The 20,935-nt window shown below is 30.2% G+C and overlaps 1 protein-coding gene across 5 annotated transcripts in view; it reads right to left on the reverse strand.

The window, feature by feature from the left end:
• LOC142333216 (ATP-binding cassette sub-family C member 4-like) overlaps nucleotides 1-20,935 on the reverse strand; it is a 189,880-nt gene that overhangs the window by 9,395 nt on the left and 159,550 nt on the right. For all 5 annotated transcript variants that reach the window (XM_075380199.1, XM_075380201.1, XM_075380198.1 and 2 more), the window contains 6 exons: nucleotides 14,464-14,631; nucleotides 12,180-12,319; nucleotides 8,732-8,977; nucleotides 7,672-7,841; nucleotides 4,017-4,146; nucleotides 777-887 (listed from right to left, as the gene is read on the reverse strand). In XM_075380199.1, the coding sequence (XP_075236314.1) occupies nucleotides 777-887; nucleotides 4,017-4,146; nucleotides 7,672-7,841; nucleotides 8,732-8,977; nucleotides 12,180-12,319; nucleotides 14,464-14,631 (965 nt within the window). The remainder of the gene's footprint in view (nucleotides 1-776; nucleotides 888-4,016; nucleotides 4,147-7,671; nucleotides 7,842-8,731; nucleotides 8,978-12,179; nucleotides 12,320-14,463; nucleotides 14,632-20,935) is intronic.

The following is a 20,935-nucleotide window of genomic DNA, read 5'->3' on the forward strand; positions in this document are numbered from 1 at the left end:
GACTTGCTGCTTCTGAAGTGTGGCCTGTTATTCATTTTTTGAATAGAATAAATATAAGATTTATTGGCAGATTAATGAAGTTTATGATAAGAAATAGGTTAGACTGTTTAACAAGGAAGGAAAAAATATGTTTGACAAAGTATGGTGTTAACAAGCACAATCATGTTGTCAATGATCGGTACAGTTGGTAAATAAAAAAGTTAATAAGAAGGGTTTCTTACAAATTCATCATTTTCTAATGAATTTCCACAATTTTCAAGAACTGTTCTGAATGGAATTGTGGCAGAACGTTTTATTGCTTGTAACAAATACCTGGCAACATGCCAGGTAAATTGAGTTCAAGAATTCAAACAACAGCATGTTGCCTATCATCATTGCATAATTCACCAATGATTGAACAAACAGATCATCCCCTGCACTCCAAACTTAATGTAAAATAAATTTAATCTATTTCTGCATTTGAAGCATTCCTTGCCAGACAGCAGCACAAAAACAATAACAACATTAAAAGGGCTGTACAACATTGACCTTCTTCTTTGATCACAACATTTATAAAGAGTGTATTGAGAAATTGGTTTCATACTACCGTCTTAATATAAGTGAAAATTATGATAAAAGTAATTTAAGGTATGACCTTCCATGTAATAATGAAATTAATTAAAAATAAATAACATTTTTTAAATAGCCTAATATTATTTTCTAGACATGCCTCAAATATTATTAAATTTAGACTAGATCAAAGCATATAATTTCATTCTAAATTAAATAGCACATACTCTTTTTGCCATTTCAGTGAGTTGTTTAGACATAGCTGGACCGGTTTCTTGAACTAATTTAAAGAAATATCCATTTTCATTTTGCAATAAGGTATGAGGGTGATCAAATTCCTGCAATGCAAACAATAAGAATTAATATATAAATAAAAGTTTTAATACAAATAATAAACATACATAATTGAATTTTTTTCTTTATATACATAGATTACCCACCTTTTTATGGTGTAAGTTTGGTGAAAAACTTACACCATAATTTGAGTGACTGCAAGAGTTCACACACCATACTTGAACAGCTGAACTGATTTTAAAACCTAATATTGAAAAATCTTTATAACATAGAAAGTCTGTGTCAAATTTAAAGTGTAATTCTACAATTCAATTTTCAAACAGAAAATAGTGTTAAAGACAACATATTACAATTAAAGTAAACATGTGTACATGAGAAGGTAATATTATAAGTAACAACCAATGATAAAAAAGGAATGCATAATTGTAGTAAAAAATCCCTTTCAGCACTCCAGAAGGTGTTAGATTTCACTGGTGCTAAGAAGGGGATAAAAAGATTTCCACCTTAAAGTAAATAAAAACTTCAAATTTACTCAATACAATGGTTGCATGTGAAAAAAGTTTGGCATGTTTAGCATACGACAAGCCCCATCTTCTTACAATTCCAGCAACATTTTGGTTAACCATTGCCGTAGGGTTGATCATATAAAAATTGTTTCAGACAAAAGTTTTAGGTAATGTTTAAAGGACTAACGACTACTTTAAACCAATTTGATACTGTACCTATTAAGGAAGGTATGATTTTTTGTCTTCAGAACCCCATTTTTTCCACTCTCTGGGCCAATGGTTGGTTATAACAAAAAACTTTACTGAAATAAGTTTTAGGCCCTTATCCAAAGAATAGTACGAACTTTAAATGAATATGAATTTTACTTAATAAGAAAGTTATAGCAATATTTTGTTTTTTCGAAAAAACCCCCTATTTCCATCCCCATGGTCCGATTTTGTCCATTAAGGAACTCGACCGAAAGTTTGGGTCGTTATATTTTATGTATCAATTTGAAAGTAATTGGCGCAAACTTAGCAGTTATCGTGGCCACAAGAAAGTGAAATATATATATTTCACTGTCAAAATTTTCCGGAAGTTGAATCATTGTACCTGTTACAATAGGTAGTTTTCTTATGAAATCTACCTAAAAATTGAGGGTTATATAAATGATATTAACACTGTATCTTGAACACAACCACAAATAAACAAATGTATGAAAGGAAGAGAACACAAAACATTACATGTGAAAAGAGAAGAATTAGGGGACGGTCAAATAAAGCAGGATTACATCTATGTGTGTTTAGTAAACATCTGAAATGAGGTGAAAAAGAATAAGCATGGATTATTTTATTCTTGTGGGTATTTTTTAATGTGTTGAAGAGAAAAGAGACATTTGGCACAAGTACCAACTGCATAATTCTATAAAACATATAGGATTTTCCTTAAAAGAATCCTTAAGAGGACATAAATGGAAAAGATATCCAAAATACTGGAAAAATTACACAAAAGCATCATTTGATGATAAAACTTAACTTTACAGAAACATTCATTAATTCAATTTGTACATCAAATTTAAACTATATGCAGTTTGAAATGCAAACTGCATATTGATTGCTTACACATTATTATAGAGTAATAATTTAATAATTATTATTATTTTGTATAATCTATACCATTATATAAAGAGGAAGATGGTTTTGTTTGTTCGGGATAAAAAAAAGAAACTATTCGGTCAATCGCACCAAATTTTAACCCATGTTTCTGGTCATAACTGAGAAGGATTTTAGATATATATCATCTCCAAAAAAAAATAATGAATTGATTTAATGAACTGTGAATCTCTATCACTGTGTGAGCTGGGTTTAAACTGAATGATTCGAATCATTCGAATGAATAATGTTACAAAAATAATAGAATTAAATTTACGTTAAATAAGATAATATTAGGTAAATTTAAAAAATTCTGTTTAACAATAATGGGCTTCCCATGGAGACTCCGTGACAGGTTAGAGTGGTGAGGTATGCGAGCACCTCATGGGAGGCTAGACCAATCATCATCATCAACTGGTAACAAAAGGGATAACCCTGTTTTGGGAGATGCAATGGGGTGCTCTTGTAATATCTCTGCAAACAATTGTCTGATTTTTTAAATTCAACCCGAGTATTTGTTAGTAGGTTAAAGGCTAACTTTTGCATGCATCAGGTACACTCTCAGTCTAACAGATCACGGTTATTTGGAAATGTTATATCTTTGCAACCAATCTTCCGATTTTAAAAATTCAAACGGGGTATTTGCAACTAATTCAGCCACTGTCACCATTACTTTATGTGTGACTGTCTGCACCTGTCTCGGTCTACTTTATGAAAAAACATAAATTAAAAAAAATTGACCGTGAAAGGAAACACAAGTAACCATATACTGCAGGTGAAGCTGTGTCAGGGAGCTAGTAATAATATATTATAAGTAAATATTAGCTTATACATTGCAAATACAAATTTTTTGAGCTTGAAGGGCAAAGAAATACAAAAGAGGAAACATAAAAATTCAGTATTTATTTGTGTGAAGAGCACTTGCTAAGTAATTTGTAATTTTTTATTGGTTAGAAACAGGAATAGGAGGTTTGCTTTAACCAGTAGGCACCTTAGACCCTAGTTTGGCTTTTTCTACTACCTTTGAATGGTAGGCAATAGTACTTGGTCAATTCCATAGGTACACAGGGTCTCTACTCAACTATCTAATAGCTGCACTGCCAGCTACCAGAGCATATCTTGCATCGAAATAGGGTAGTTGATACAAACCCCCCAAGGCAAGTATCTAGTGAAGGAGAAATAAAGGCCATGGAAAAATAAAAAGAGAAAAAGGAAATAAATAAACAATAGAATCTCTGATCAGAGTAGTTTACTCCAGATTACTTATTAACAATATAAGTATAAACTGAGTCCTTGTGAAAGCAGTTGCTTTTATATAGATTTGAATGCTAGACTGTGGATACCGGTGTTCTTTGGTGGTTGAATTTCAATTAACCACAATGGGAAGGAATGGCAAACCACCTGTAAAATCTGCCAGGAAAGTTCCAGTGGCAAACACATCAATACCTACGAAATTGCCAAGGGGTGAACATGACTGAATGGTTAAATTTGATTTCTTTTTTAATTAATAAGTAAACATATAAATTATAAACTTACCACAGCTTCACCAGCTTCCATAACAAGCACTTTATCAGAGTCCATAATAGTATTAAGTCTATGTGCGATAGTTAATACTGTACAATCACTAAATTTATTTTGTATAGTTCTCTGGATCAGCGCATCAGTTCTGTAAAAATATAATAATAGAAATAATATATGAACATAATAACACAATTTATAATAGTAACAAAGCAATTTTTTAATGAACAGGAATCTGTCAGAACAATAAAGCAAACAATAAAAATAAATAAACCTAGTGAGCAAGAAATCCAACTTACACGGCTTTTGGTCACTGTATGCATTAAAAATTTGTTAATTCAGAATTTGAGAGTCTGGACTTTTAGTTTATCAGATTGATTTTGATCAATCAGTTGTAATTTATAACAATCTTGAGGAAAAAATGGCAATATAAAAATTATTTTCTTTTGAATGCTGTATATCAAATGTATTTGTGAAAAGCCATTGTTCTGGTGAAGTGAAGCATTTTGTAATAACATATTTATTTCCCTGTGCACCTCTAATGGTTATATAGTTTATACTATGGTCTAAAAGTCATGCAACCCAAAAATACTCTTTAAATCAGTAAATGAAAATAAATAATAAAACATGTATTTAATTTTACAATACATTTTTTATTTATTTATTTTCTACAAAATAAATAAATAAACTGGAGAGAGAGACACTACCTAAAAAACTTTGCCACTCAAAATTTCAATTGTATCCAGCAATCTATCAAAAATTTATTGAAAATGACAATCACTGACACACTTTCCAATCTTTGGCAGTCTCAGTCACATCTCTCTGAAGCGCAAAGACAGAAGAAAAATGAGAAGAACAAGGAAAAAGAGATACAGAATCTGAAGCCAATAAAACTCCATCAACACTAGAAGATGTTTTGTCATAAGTCAACCATCTGCCAACAGGTGTGTTGTCATTTCTATAGATTTTAGCACATCCATTATAAAGATATTTACTAACCCCATTTAGCATATATATATATCAAATTCATCATCCTGAACCCATAGGGGAAGACACCCACCTTATTATGATCCCGGTCACTACACCACCTCTTCCATACCTAGTTCTGATGGGCTTTACTGGAGATCATCTTCTAAAGCCTCAATACCTGATTATATATTTCAGTCATCAGTACGGCCTCGATCAGGATGGCACGAATACAAATGCCTCCAAAGACATTTCCAGCAGTGTTAAAACCCATCAACTACAAATGATATTTTTCAAACTCACCTAAACCAAATCAAAAAACTGATAACCAATAAAGATTTGCAAACTGAGCTGTAACAATACATTAATCTCATATCCTCAAAAATTGTTCACAACATCGCAATTTTGAGCTTCCATAATAAAGCAACCAAAATTACCAATCAACCCAATAACATACCAAATAACAACCGGGTACAATTGCCGAATGGGCCTACTCTGGCAGGAAAGCACACAAACGGATCCCTAGCCACCCAGGCTACTATTCTACAATAACACCCTCTGTAGTCCTTACAAGCCCCAAAAACCTTAAAAATCTTTCAACAAGGCGCCACTCATCTTTAACCTTCTAGTTAGCCAGCAGATTCGGACTCGAACCAATACTATCAACCTTCCTGATCACCTCTGCATGCATAAACTCATGTTTTGAGCAGATCCACAGTACATGATATGAACGTTCATATATACTAAGCATTGAGGATACTAACCCGAGTCAGTGTCCCAATGCCACATCGCGTAAGCCTGACCCGAAAATGAGCCACGTCTCGAAAGGAACTAAGTTACAAGAATCTGAGGAGAAACTGAGTTTGGGAAGAACCATGAGGCGATTCTCAATGCCCTTACGTCTGGAAAGAGACTGTGCGTATACCGCCCATCTACCGTTTCATCCTACCAGTCCTACCAAATACCAAAACCTTCTTCCTCTATTTGCCAAATACGCTACGCAATCAGTTCACCCGACTTCTTCACAGCGTAACTAACTGACATTCCGGTGCAAGGATGTCAACTGGTTTAATACTAGCGATAACTGGAACTGCCTCAAGTGAAATAGTCCTACAGGCCTCCGTCATCACAGTAAGCAACAGAAGAAATTTCTCAAAAAGTACTGTAGATACGATTCTGGGACTTTTATTTTATTCGATTTTTCAGTTCAAAAACCATAAGAAATCACTAACTCTGTCCCTTAATTAACATTATAAAAATTTCAGTATGATCTCATTTCAACGGGGTAGCTGAAACATGAGCGAAATTTTTCACTAGTCGTAACTTGTAAACCAAGCAATTTAGGACATATGTTTATGTGAACTTTTTTCATTAATTTCACGAGTAGAATAGGTTATGAAAGTCCCAGGAGAACTTCATGACACACCTGTATTCTTTGCCACAAAAATCTGATGTGGACATCACATGACTTCCTTGTACGCCTATTAAATTACATATACACATTTTTGTTTTTAAATGAAAAGTACGTAAAATTTTATTTCATTAATAACTTATCATTTTTTTCATATTTTTTTTTTTTATTTTATAGTTATTATTGAATTATTTATTATAAAATTATTTTTACAATCAGAGGTTAATAATTAATTATTAATAGATCAATATATTTAAATTAAAAAAAAAAAAGTTAAAAAATATATGTATGTGAAGTCTGATTCGAACCGATGTGCCTTCCCCTTGTAAGATTCAAACATTTCATTAATTAAAATTTCATTTGGCTATACCTCTGGCACCAATGAAAATAAGTACCACCAATGAAATATCGTAGAAAAGTTCTCAATGAGGGCTTATTACTGCGTTTAAGAAAATGTCCAAAAACCATATTTTTTGGATTTTGGGCTTTTTTTGGACACATTTGGTTCAGTCGATTGCAGTCAAAAGGGGAGATGCACAACTAGATGTTACAACAGTCCTAAATCCATAATTTCAACATTCTACAGTTAATCGTTTTAAAGTTATGCGAGATGCATACGTAAGTCACGCCAAAAGTAGTCAAAATGGATTCAGGGATGGTAAAAACAGATATTTTTGTTGAAATCTGAAAACCGAAATTTTTTATGATCGCAATACTTCCTTTTTTTCATACAAGGAAATAAAAAGGATGGTGTGTGGGTTTGTTTGTTTGATGTATGCACGCACAATTTTATTTTAGCTGCTATTGGCGCAGAGTGGACCACGTGATGCACCGGGCATCTGGGCAACTGCATGCAGCGAACCAACGATTCATTCGTTCTAACGATATATACTTCTTTATATGAACAATTTATCTAAAATTATATTTCTGTTTTGGAGATAAAAAAGGAAAAAATTGGGGTTACAGCTGAATTACAAAATGACAACTCAAAAAACACCTAATCATGTTCAATATTTTGAAGTTTTTCGTTGTAAAAGTTTTTGTTGTTAGTAGGCTAAACTCATGAACGTTATTTAGTTACATTTGGCAAAAACATTTAACAAAATCATGTGTAAATGAAACATAAACCATATAACATTTTTGTGGCAGGCCATATGCCCGCCCACCTTTTTAATATTATAATTAATATTTTATTAATATTATTATTTTAATTAATATTATAATTAGATGACAATAACATTATATATATATATATATATATATATATATATTTATAAACCTACTATTAAAACTTACTGTGGGTCAACATTTGCAGTAGCTTCATCCATCAAAAGTATTTTATTATTTCTAACAATAGCTCTAGCAAGACAAACTAACTGACGTTGACCGAGACTGAAATTACCACCGCCATCCTTAACATCAGTTTCAAGATCATATTCTTCTTTTAAAGATTCTCTCATTTCTACCTAAATTGAGATAAAAGGTAAATATTATTTATTTAGTATTACGTTTAAATATTACAATTTAATAATTTGAAAGTTTTATTTAATTGTGTAAGATTATGATGACAATAATTTGAAACTGTTGTTTGACAACTGTTTTCATTAAATGATTTTTTTTTATTTTTAAGCTGTTTAGGTTTAAAAATACTAGAAGTTGTTTTTTCCACACGCACTCATATCAGCATATTGCAATATTGGTTAACAGAAAATATCTAGACTTTTGATTACACTTTATTAAGATTATGCTCACTGCATATTCTCTTTTTTTTATTTGCCATTAGACAAAAGTTTCATAGTTTATACAAACTATGTTTTTGTCTTATGATAATTTAATTTGTTGTTAATACAGCAGTTTAGCTGCTATTATCATTTTATTACAGAATTTTTACTATAACGTAGCAAAAAGTATCCATCTTTTATCTAATCACTGACTATTTCTTCTGCTCATTTATTGTGTGGTTAAAAAAATGCTCAATAGTAAACAATTAAAAAGCTATCATAAACAGAAAATTAATTCATCAGATGATTAATTAAACACACTGAATCCAGTGTGTTTCTATGTAAATAGAAACATGTCAGTAGAGATAGCAAATTGAAAATACAGTTACCATGACATCTTTAGCTACAGTACAGTAAGCATGATGCTTTGTATTAAACCATTACCATAAGGTATTGATGTTAATGGTAGTCATTTGAACATTTATATATTTAAATAAAAAAAAACAATAAGCATCATTTATCTATCTGTCTTCTTAAAATATAAAATATAACTGCATTTTTTCTAGTAATTCTATGTATATATGTAGATATAAAGATGTGTTTTCATATTAAGGCAAGTCAAAAATTAAACTTACATCATCTAAAGCTTTCCATAATGCAAAATCTTCATACTGTTCAAAAGGATCCAAATTATGTCTCATTGTACCAGAAAATAATACAGGATCTTGTGGAATAATAGATATATGTGAACGCAAACACTCTAAAGTAAGAGTTTTTGTATCGATTCCGTCAATCAATATTTCTCCTTTTATATGTGTCATTCTGAATAATGCTTGAATTATTGATGATTTACCTGCCCCAGTTCTACCAACTACACCGATCTATAAGAAAATAAATATTACAGTATTGTTAAATAATTAAATCAATCATTACAAATGTATAAAGTGCAAAAAAATAATGGCAAAATAGCTGTGGGAATTAAAATAAGTAGGTAATACAAAGTGAAGAAACGCTGTTTGGAGGAGAAATTTAATAAAGTAGTATTGGAGATTCCTAATAAGCTTTATAGGTATATTCCTCAATTAAATAATGAAAAAGCTTCACATAAACATGGGTTCACAAGTGATTTGTTTAAAAAGCTGTGGCTAATGAAAAACCTGTCTTGATTTCTGCTCCAGTGTTAAAACAAGGCTACACTGAAATTCTTAATCAATAAATTATGGGAAAAAATCAGTGGTTTTATAATTCTTGAGTTGAAAAAAAATGGATTCTAAAACTGTATGGTAAAAGTAGTTGTAAAATAAGAAAAAATTTAATTGTAAATCCAAAAAATTATAGTAAAGAAACATTTTTTTTAAGTTTGTTGTAAATTTATTTGTTAAATTGCCAGTAACGTAAAGACTTTAAAATCAGCACTAGAGATAGTTAATTTATATAATAAACTTAAATGAACAAATTAAAAAAAAAAAAAACAATTATTTTAGATTTAAAAAAAAAAAAATCTCAAAAAGTAATAAAAAATAGATTAAATACATAGGCTATTAAAAAAAATTACAAATCAACATTATATAATTAACTAATAATATTAAAGTTATTATACATAGAAACAACTATATAGATAAATTTATTAATTTATTTTCGGACAATACATTTAAAAATCTTTAGTCTGATCCAACAAAAAAATTTGATGTAGAATAAAAAACTTTACTGCAAAGATTACATCAAAAATAAAATAGTTTACAAAAATAAATGCAGTTGAACTCAAAATTTACTCATCTATTGAAAATAATCTGTTTTACACTATTCATCTCAGTCTTATCTTATAGCTGTGATACATGTAAACAATCTGAGGTACAACAGACAACAATCACAGTCACTTTATCTGAAAGTAGTTTTGTTTGCTTAACAGTCAGACTCTGTGTAGAACAAATAAAGGTGTTACTTATGGGGCTATATATCACCTGCAATTTGGAGGCTTAGCATGTTGATATCTAAACACATTTTTGGTTTAATGGAGAAGGATGGCCACTTCATTCCTCATCTCCAAATTAAACATGGCATGAGACGCTTATTAGTTTTTAAGGATGTATATATAATTTTTAGAAGTGACTGGCGACTAATGTCAGACCGCCGACAAGCATTACAGTTATGCTAATTAAAATAAAATTAAAAATACACCAAAAAAATATTTACCTACTCAACTTAAACTTTACAAATACTCTTACATTAATCAAAATTTTTATCTACATTAAAAAAAAGCAGACAACACAGAATATAAATAATATATTAATGACATTTTGAAAAATCCCATGTTATAATTACAAGATAATAATATTGTCTTAAAACCACAAATTTCAAATCTGGTATTACTAAAAAAAAAGTTTCTATTTCAACAATTTTAAATATTAAAATTGTTTTCAGTGTCCTGAAAATGTATAAATTACATGACCATGTTTGTTAATTTTTGCATGAACCCCAAAGTGGAAGTCAAAGTTCAATTTTATAAAAAATCTTTTTTTAAAACAGTTTTGATTACAATAAAAAAGGGAAAGATGAAAAATGTTAAAAAATGCATGATTTTTGGTTGAGTCCAGTCATTTGGTAGGGTTTGGGGCTCCCAATTTAGTAAAGATTGAGTTTTATGCATAATTAGATGACAACAGAAGAAACCACAATGAAAAACAACCATCACAGTGAACAAAACAAAGCTTCAAAGTTTACAACATTTTTTTGGGGTGGGTGTGCAAAAATATTTTTGCAAATATTGTTATTTTTTAATTGTTAATAAATCTGCCTAAGAAAAATATGGTCTTAATTTGGCAAAATCTTGATATATTGAGGGTGACTTTGCTCTACACCCTTACCCCCTTGACCTTTTATGTTGAAAATTTAATGGTATCAATGCCCTATTATAGAAGTAATCTGACTGAGTTTCGTCAAAATTGGTCCAGTAGTTCTGGAGATATAAGGTGATTTAGAGGCCAACACCAAACACACACATGTACACATAAGCATTAACATCTGGGATATTTCCATCTGGTTTTTAGGTTTTTTAGGTTCCTTAGGTGTCAAAATGTCAAGATCTGGTGAAAACCACATATGCTCAAACAGGAGTAATTATAATATTTTCCCTTCTACAGCTATGGCTATCTATAACGCTATCTAGACGGGAAAGTAAAAGATACTTTCAACCTTAAGAATACAATTCACTGACAATAACAGCGCAAATGTGGTTAACAATTTAAAATAATTGAAAATAAATACAGATATTTAAGTCAATAAAAGAAATAATAATAATAATTAAAAAAAACAAAAAAAACATTAATAATAATTTATAAGCAATTGAAGTTTGATAATGAAAATTACTTCAAAATTATATAATACTTTTAATATTCACTTCATCTTTTACTAATACTTTAGTATAACAATAGTAATTTATAGATTAAATAATAGACTCCAATAACAGCAACATGATCTGTAGATTGATAAACAGATTTTAAACGGATTGGCCGAAAGAGAGTTGTTACTCTTTCTATTTCATTAACTAAAAAAAATGAAAATATTATTTTTACTAAGTATCATAACTGTAAGTGTATGTTTAAAATAAAATAGAAAAAGAATAAATCTGTATTAAAGGTAAAATTTTAATTTATTAATATATTAATATGTACATGAATTGTTTAAAAAATATTAAAGCAAATGTCAAAAAAAAATTAAATATAAAATGAACATATTTGTATGTGTTTAAGGCGCTGCTGCTTCTTCATGTGACACATTTATTACATACAGTAAAATTATATATGAACATTGATAAAAACAAAAACTGGAATTTTTACAAGACTACACAGTTTTTTTATATTTTCAAAAATTTGCTAACTTGAATGTCTATGAATCAGGTGTTTACAGTACTAAGAAAATGAAAAACATTTTTTCAAAGATTAAAACTATTATTCATCTGAAATATCAAGCTAAAAACAGCAACAGTTATTGTCTTAAAATTATGTTGATAAATAGAAATAGTTAATTAAAAACATAATCAAATTCTAATTTCTATACTTTAATAGTACGTGATAAAAAAATTACCTTTTCACGGGGTTTAATTTCCAAGCATAAGTCTTTTAATACAGGAGAATCGTCATTTACATAATACAAGTTCAGATGATTAAACTGAATTTTACCATCAGTAGGCCAATTACTGACATCCTCCTTCCTTTTTTTAGAATCTGAAAAAATAAAATATTAAAAATACTGAATGAGTAAAGATGAGTATCTAATATTTTCACAATAGGTAAATTAGATTTCTAGCAGGAGTTGATATTCACTAAATTCAAGCTGAACAAGCTAAACAGTGATATTATTTGAAATACAAAAACAAAATTATGCCACTAACATAGACTTTTAAACCTATTTAAAAGTAAACAACTTAATATGAATTATCAAAACTTTAGTAATAAAATACTGTATCAATATTGCAGAGGAATAAAAGCATCAATGAATATCATCTGGAAGATTTATATATATATATATCTTACTTACAGAGCAACTTGTCTTGACTGGCTGATTCATCAATGCCCAGCAAAAACTACTGTAGATAAATGAATAAAAATTTGTATATATGTTCTTCTTACAGTGTAATTGCACACTAATACAGGTTTTTTGAAATTCAAAGTTTAAAGGGTAAAAATGAAGTAACAATGAGATTTACTATTTTTTTAATCTCTCAGTAACAATTGAAAATATCAACTTGATTTTTGGTGTGTGCAATCTTCATGTGAATGTCTAAAAACTAATTTCTAAAGTGTTAAAATGGATTTTGAATTTTTTTAAACCACTGGTTACTTGACTACAAAACATGAAATAAAGGTTACTAAAAACTTTTTAAAAAAACTGAAAATCAAGTATGGTCGTCACTCCTAGTGGTGTTTGTCAAGTAACTCTAAGAACCAGGCAAAATATATTTTTATATATGAAGGACAGATAACCAGCTAAAACAACTACTAATTTTAAGATGGAGACAAAATGTTTTGAACCCCACTTTCTTAGATCATTCAAAGTTTCAGGTCCTTTACTGACCAAACTATTGCTCTAAAGACATTACAATACATTGACATTTTTACATGTAGAACAAGCATTCATTTTTATTTATCATATTATTCTCACAAACATGAGTTTAATAAACACAGTGGGGGTCCAGGGGTAGAGCCCTCAGATAGACCCCTTAACATCTGAAATGTGATAATTTTCTCCCTTAATTTATGATTCTTTTGAGGTTTTGTAGAACAGGATGCATTACAAAAACTGACAACACAGAGCCGCATTTCAGAAAAGTCCTACAATTATGGGTTGTTTCTGATGCACGGCTTCCACACACAACTAATTAAAAATATTTATGATTTTATTTAAATATAATATTTTATGTTTATTTAATTCAATGCTTCTAACTAAACTGTGTATGTAAACTGTATTTAATTCGTGCAGGTGGTACTAGTGTGACAGTCTGCACTAACAAAAGTAATGCAATTTCACAACTTACATAGAACAAATTTTGCTAGTACAGTATGCAGACTGGTGTAGCTGTGAGACTTAATGCACCAGGTACCGAGTCAACCGGGAGATTGGGTTGAGACCCAGCCAGACTGAGTTACTTTTTTACACTTTATATATTATTCAATTATTTATTCTACCGCTCACTTGTGACATCACAACATAACAGATGACTACAACAACATTTTTTTGGGATGAGGGTGTGATTTTGAAAAACATTTTTTGCAAATATTGTTATTTTTTACTAGTTAACAAATGTGCCTAAGAAAAATATGACCTTAATTAGGTGAAATCTTGAGATACTCAGGGTGACCTTGTTCTACAGCGTCACCACCTTGACCTTTTAAGTTGAAAATTTAATGACATCAATGCCTCGTATATAGAAGTAATCTGACCGAGTTTGGACAAAATCAGTCCAGTAGATCTGGAGATATAAGGTGATTTAGAAGACAACATCGAACACACACACACACACACACACACACACATACGTATGAAAATCTGGAAAATTTTCATCTGGTTTTTTGGGTTCCTTAGATATCAAAAAATCAAGATCCAGTGAAAACTGCATATGCCCAAATTGGACTGATTACAATACTTTTCCTTCTACAGCTATAGTTGTGCTATAGCACTAACTAAATGGTAAAGTAAAAATTTAACATATTTTATTATATCTCAATCTGATACTGAAATGTAGGTATAGATATCATCATCTTATTTTCTTAACACAGCTAGGGACCGCATTTCTAGCCTTCAATGTAACAGTACTTTACTACTTCAGAGGAAACTTATTTTTTAAATAATTGCCAAAATAAAAACTAACTTGGATCTGGCTCTTCACTTGGAAGTGATGCATATTCTAAAACACGTTCAGTCGAAGTCATTTGATTAGCAATTTCAGATGAAGATCTCATACACCATTGTAAAAGAGCAGCGACTGACATAGCCTGAGTAATAGCTAAACCAGCATTTGCTCCTTCTCCAGCAATACCTAAAAATTGTATAAAAGATGAATTAAAAAAAAAAATCAAACTGATATCTGAGAACTAAGGAAGAAAAAAGATAACTACATATACAGAGTGACACAGAGTTGTATACCCGTTTTGGAATGAACCAAACACTGTTACTATTACTCCAATCTGTAATTTGTTTGTAATAACATGTGTGTGAAGTAATGCCATTTATTTTAGTTACCATGCTCGAATGGTGAGTGGAACATTGCGTGTTCATGTACAATGTGTATGTGAGAGGTGGCGATACGGTTTTGGCAGCTCATTTCCTGCTTCGGAGATGTTCCTTGGCCCCCTTGATCTTCCAACTTGAGTATGTATGACTTCTTCCTGAGGGAATACTTAAAGGAGCAGGTGTAGTTCGAGAAACCAGTACATTACAGCAACTGAAGACAAGTATTCGTAGGAAGATCACGCAGGAGACAATGGAACGGGTATGGGTCAGTTTCATTTCTTGATTTGAACTATGTATCAGGGAACATGGTCATCACCTTCCAGTTGTAATTTTTGCCACCTAACATAAATGGCATCTGCTTCTTCACATATTTCATCCAACATAATAAAGTTTTGTGAAAAATTAACTATGTCATATTCATTCCAAAATGGGTATACATCTCTATGTGACTGTACAACTGAAACAGTAACAAAGCATTATGAAATTTACAATTAAAAAAAAAAACTATGAAAAAAATTATACTGAAGGTATTATAAATACAAAGCTAAAGGAATTATAAAAAAAAAATGGTACTATACCAATTATTTTCAGTTCCATTCATTACCCTACAAGCAAACTGAAGTTAACACATTTTCCTTTAATCCTAGAAATAGCAGTAGTAATGTTCTATTCTGTCATGGCTATTTCTTGAGTTTCACCAATTTTTTTTTTGAAACTAGCTTTGGTTATTTTGGGTGTAAACATAAGTTACATATAATTTTAAGGCTATTTTCTTGAATTATTATTTAATAATAACTATATGATATATATATATTTTTTATGGAGGTTATTTTCATTGTCACTCATCAAAAGTTACAGAATATTTGGGTAAATCAAATTATGATTTATTATAGGGAAATAACGGTGTAGTAATATGTTAATAAAACCAACATCTCTTGCCCAAAAGTCTAAGTCTTTTAGTTCATAGTGAGATTATTTTGTCCCATATAATAATTTTGGTACATTTTTAACTACTGCTACTGTTACTATGAAGGGTAGCTGAAATGTTATCCGAAAGTACCCATAATTCATCACATTTTCACAACAAATGAAACAAATATACCATAAAAGTATTTTTATTTTTTCTACAAAAATTTACATTTATTTTTCTATGTAGTCACCATTTAGAACTCTAAACATTTCTTCCAACATTGAAACAATTTTCTCATTCTTTCAATGAAGAATGCTATTGGTTTTTCCTTGATGTACAGCCTCATTGTGTCCTTCAGTTCATCATCTGTGGTAAAATGAATATACTTAATATCTCTTCTTAATTCCAGAAAGTGAAGATTGCAGTGTGCCAAATCTGGTGAGTGGATTAAGTTCAAATTTCAACTTCCTAAGAAACTTGATAGTTGCATATGATGTGTGTGGCTGAGCATTATTGTGTTGCAGAATTGTCGGCTCTGTAGATTGTTGAAGGCAACACACACCTCTCCTAAGGTGTCTTAATTTCAGTCTTTATGTCACGTTACAATCTGTAATGTACATGTGTTGAAATCCCAAAATACCATCAACAAAATTATCTTGCTGAGGTTTTTGTTTTAATTTTTTTTTGATTGTGGCAAACCTTTGCACCGATATTCCATGGTCTGCCATTTTTCTTTTGGGTCATAATGATGAAACCAAATGTTGTCACCCATTACAATATTGAAAATGAAGTAATTTCCCGCATCACAAAAACATTTCAGCTGTTCACAACATTCTTTTAGTTGTTAATCTTTTTTCTGTGTGTTTGCGTGGCACCCACCATTAACAAATTGTATGGTAGCCTAGTTGAGCAATAATAAGTCCTACTTACTCTTTCAATATCCTTATCTGTGTGATGATGCGTTGTTGTATGATACATTGATAATTTTGAATCAATTCATTGCCTCCTTTTGGTGCTTCTCATCAGTCAAAGAAATCGGTCGATCACAGATTAGTTCATCCACAATATTTGCTTTAGCAGTTTCTGATGCACAAAATTTTATTACCCATTTTGATCACAGGACTTTGATCAAAGGTTTCATTACCATAAATGGCTTGTAATCGATGTGAATGTCACTAGCAATCACTTTTTCTGCTGTTAAAAGTTCAGTCACTACATAATATGTTAGACACATTGACATAGCAGGCATATTCAACTCCATAACAATAGTAACTGTCAGAAAATGAGAAAGCATGGGTTAACGAGTTTTGGAATATTAGTAGTAAGGGAATAAAATTACAAAATGGCAGCACCTGACACTTTGTGCGACATTTTGTTCTTTTGTTATGATTCATTATGCATTACATTTCAGCTGTCCCTCAAATCTATATTATTCCTACTCTACTACTGCTACTACTACTCAGGCAAATAAATTCTTACCATTGTCTTTTAAATACCTGATATGCATTCAGTAGTAATATCCAATTAATAATTTGATTTGTATTCATCTTCACTAATATCCAGAATATCTTAATTAAACCCCTGATGAGACCAAAAATTTCATTGTCAGTAAATCTATGTAATATATGTGTTAAAAATTAGTACATACACAAAGTTGCTGAAAAGTAACTTAAACTTCCTCTAATGTTTTTATTATAATTGAAATAACAGGATGCGGTTTGCGGCATTCTTCCTTGTACCATGTGGCTACTTCAATGAACATATTTAATTCTTTTTGTTTTTTTTTGGTCGGCAGGGAGTGAGGGACAACTCAAAAATTTCAAATGAGACCAATGTTCACTTGATACATCATTTTAAAGAGCTCAATGAGATGAGAAAGATTATAAATTAAAACTAAATTCTAACTGACCAATCTAAAATTGCTGCTAACTATGTGTTTGTTTCAGATAGCTAGAATACTCCCCTTTAATTTTTTTTTTTTTCATATTTGAAGCACCCTGATTCTTTGTTTGGAAATCTTCTCCGATAAGAAAGGCTAATAAGCACCATTCTAACGTATTCGGCCTTAAAGGGCCGTATTCGGCCTTAAAGGGCCGAATACGAATAAGTCAAGGGCAGCTCAAAAATTTTAAACGGTCAATTGTCATGTGATAGTTTGTGAAAAATGCTCTTTCTGAGACATGCAAAATGGTGTCAAAACAATTAAATTTTGACAATTTAAATGAAAATGGTAACCATAACTGTCATTACAATAATAAAAACGAAAAAAAAAATTAACATTTTCAAATACTTCTTTTAATTAAACTTACAGTCTTGAATTTAAAAATAATTAATTAAATAATAACAAATTTACTCATTTTTTAACATTAAAATTTTATTTTATAAGAAACTTTTAAGAAAGTAATTTTTATCTTATAAATTGGCAATGTCACAGCTGATCAACAATTAAAGAGAAGTATTACATTCTTCAAAATTTATATTTATTCTTGATTTTGTGTTAAGTAGTTAACAGATGTTGACATGTAATCCCAAAATACCAAATATTTTTCGATGAAATTTTGTGTTTTTTATTAGTAAGCTTAAAAAGGTTTAAATTTCAAAGCTCAAAAAATATAAAAGGCGAAATAATTAGAGATCAAAATTAAAAAAAAAAAAAAACTTAATTTAGATTAAAAAAGTTTAACCTGGTTTTGTTTTTAACATAATTAAAAAAATTATAATTTACAAAAAAACTGCTTGGGTAAAAATAGCTAATGCATTTAATGCGTAGCATCCGAACCATACAATTTCCAGGATTTCATCGCACTGGTAGGATTTTAGATATAAAGATATTAAGCCTGGCTAACACAGTGCAGATGAAGTTATTGAAGAAAGAATATTAGCAGAAATTTCTAATAATAATCAATAACCATTAAGAGTGATTGCAGAAAAAATAATTTATTTAGGTAGTCAGTGCAAAAAGTATTAAAAATATCTTCGATACAAGATTCAATTAGTACAAGAACTTATTAAAGGTGGTTTTGATAGTAGGGTTGAATTCAGTGAAATTTTGACACAGAAATTAAAAGCAAGAATTATTTCTTGCTTCAAAACATATTGTTCATTGATGAAGCCTCATTTATTTTATATGAGGCTCTTAACAGACATAATAGTAGGTACTGATCGCAGAAAATCCTTAGTGGTACCATGAAAGTTATTCCCAGCATCTTTCTTTTTCCTGTTTAGCCTCCGGTAACTACAGTTTAGATAATTCTTCATAGGATGAATAAGGATGATATGTATGATTGTAAATGAAGTGTAGTCTTGTACATTCTCAGTTCGACCATTCCTGAGATGTGTGGTTAATTGAAACCCAACCACCAAAGAACACCGGTATCCACGATCTAGTATTCAAATCCGTGTAAAAATAACTGGCTTTACTAGGACTTGAACACTGGAACTCTCGACTTCCAAATCAGCTGATTTGGGAAGACGCATTCACCACCAGACCAACCCGGTGGGTTATTCCCAGCATTTAGACTTGTTAAATGTCTAAAGTGCTGGAACGACTGAATAAATGTTTCCATGGCTGGAATAATAGGTGGCACACGTCTTGGGCAATTTGTCATTAATGGTAACTTAGATGGTGATATGTATTATGCTTTGCTGAATGAGCAAATAATTCCAGCTCTCAACAATTTAATTTAGATAGTTTGTAGACCAAATGACAACCTTTATTCATGAGAGAAGTTATATGGTGCTTCTGGTTTCCAGTTATATGGTGCTCCTCTGCACTACGCTCGCAACAGTGAGAAATGCATCGAACCTGCAGTTTCCAAATCATTGGATAAGTAGACGTGACAGTATTGAATTGGCCAGTCACGTGACCTGAATCCCCTTGATTTCTTTCTGTGGGAAGGATTTAAAATCAACCATTTATAACTCATATACAGCAAACTTTTTTTTGAAGAATTAAAGGAATACATTGAGATAGAATATAGGAAAATTTCACCAGAGATTTTTCAAAATTTGAGACGAGCTTTTGAGCAGTGTTTGTACTACTGCATGGAGAGCAGTTTGAACATTTAATATGAGGTAGGAAGCAATAACATTTTTCAAATGAAATAATTTTATTAAGTGGTATTTTTAATTCATGAGAGTATAAGACCTTTTTGAAAATAAAAAATGAAATTAATTACACATGAATAAGTAATTAGAATGAAAATATTGTTATTTAGTTAAATTAAATAAAATTCTCCAACACTATAAGTTTAATTAAAAGAAGTATTTGAACAATTTTAATAATGAATTTTTTCAATTTTTAATTATTGTAATGCATTTACAGTTGCCATTTTGGTTTAAATTATTAGAATTTAATTGTTCTGACCCTGTTTTGCTAGTCGCAAAGACTATAGCAACACTATAGCAAAGACTATAATGACATGTAGTCATGTAATACGATATAATTACATGACTACATGTCGCACTTAAAATTTTTGAGTTGTTCCCCACCCCAAACCGACCAAAAAACAAAAATAGTTACATATTTCTTTAATTCAAGTAGTTCTTTGGTATGAGGAAGAATGCTGAAAACTTCACCTAGTTTTCTCAATTATAAAAAAAAGTTAGAGGGGGCTGTAAGTTACTTTTCAGCCACCCGGTTTATATAAATATATATATATATATATATATATATTAAATCACCAAAACACAGTAAACAGATAAGCTAAACTTACCAAATTAATACCATAAATTAATTAGCACAGAGGTCAATACATTAATATATAAACTAACAATTTATTCTAATAAGTTTTAAGATATATATATATATATATATATATATATATATATACAGAAATGTGAATAAATTTCACCATCATTAGCTAACGCATTAATATTTTCAGAAACACATACATAAATGTTGATAAAATCAATAAAAATAAATCTGTATTCAGCGGGGAATAAAAATAATAAAAGTATGCCACGCCTTCTACGGTTGCTCTTAAGAACTTCTAGATAAAGAGGTATTGCACAAATAAATAAGAGTTGATTTTCTTTTAATAATTGTTTCTGAAACAAACTGTAGTCATTGAAAAACTGACGGTTGCTGTTTCTGTAGTTAAAGGCACTAACATCAAAACAATCGATAAAACCTATGTTAACAAACAATTAAAAAAAGTCATATAATTCACTAGATGGTTTAATAAACAGATATATTAAA

Source organism: Lycorma delicatula, chromosome 12 (genome assembly GCF_047948215.1).
Source record: "Lycorma delicatula isolate Av1 chromosome 12, ASM4794821v1, whole genome shotgun sequence".
Taxonomy (NCBI): Eukaryota; Metazoa; Arthropoda; class Insecta; order Hemiptera; family Fulgoridae; genus Lycorma; species Lycorma delicatula.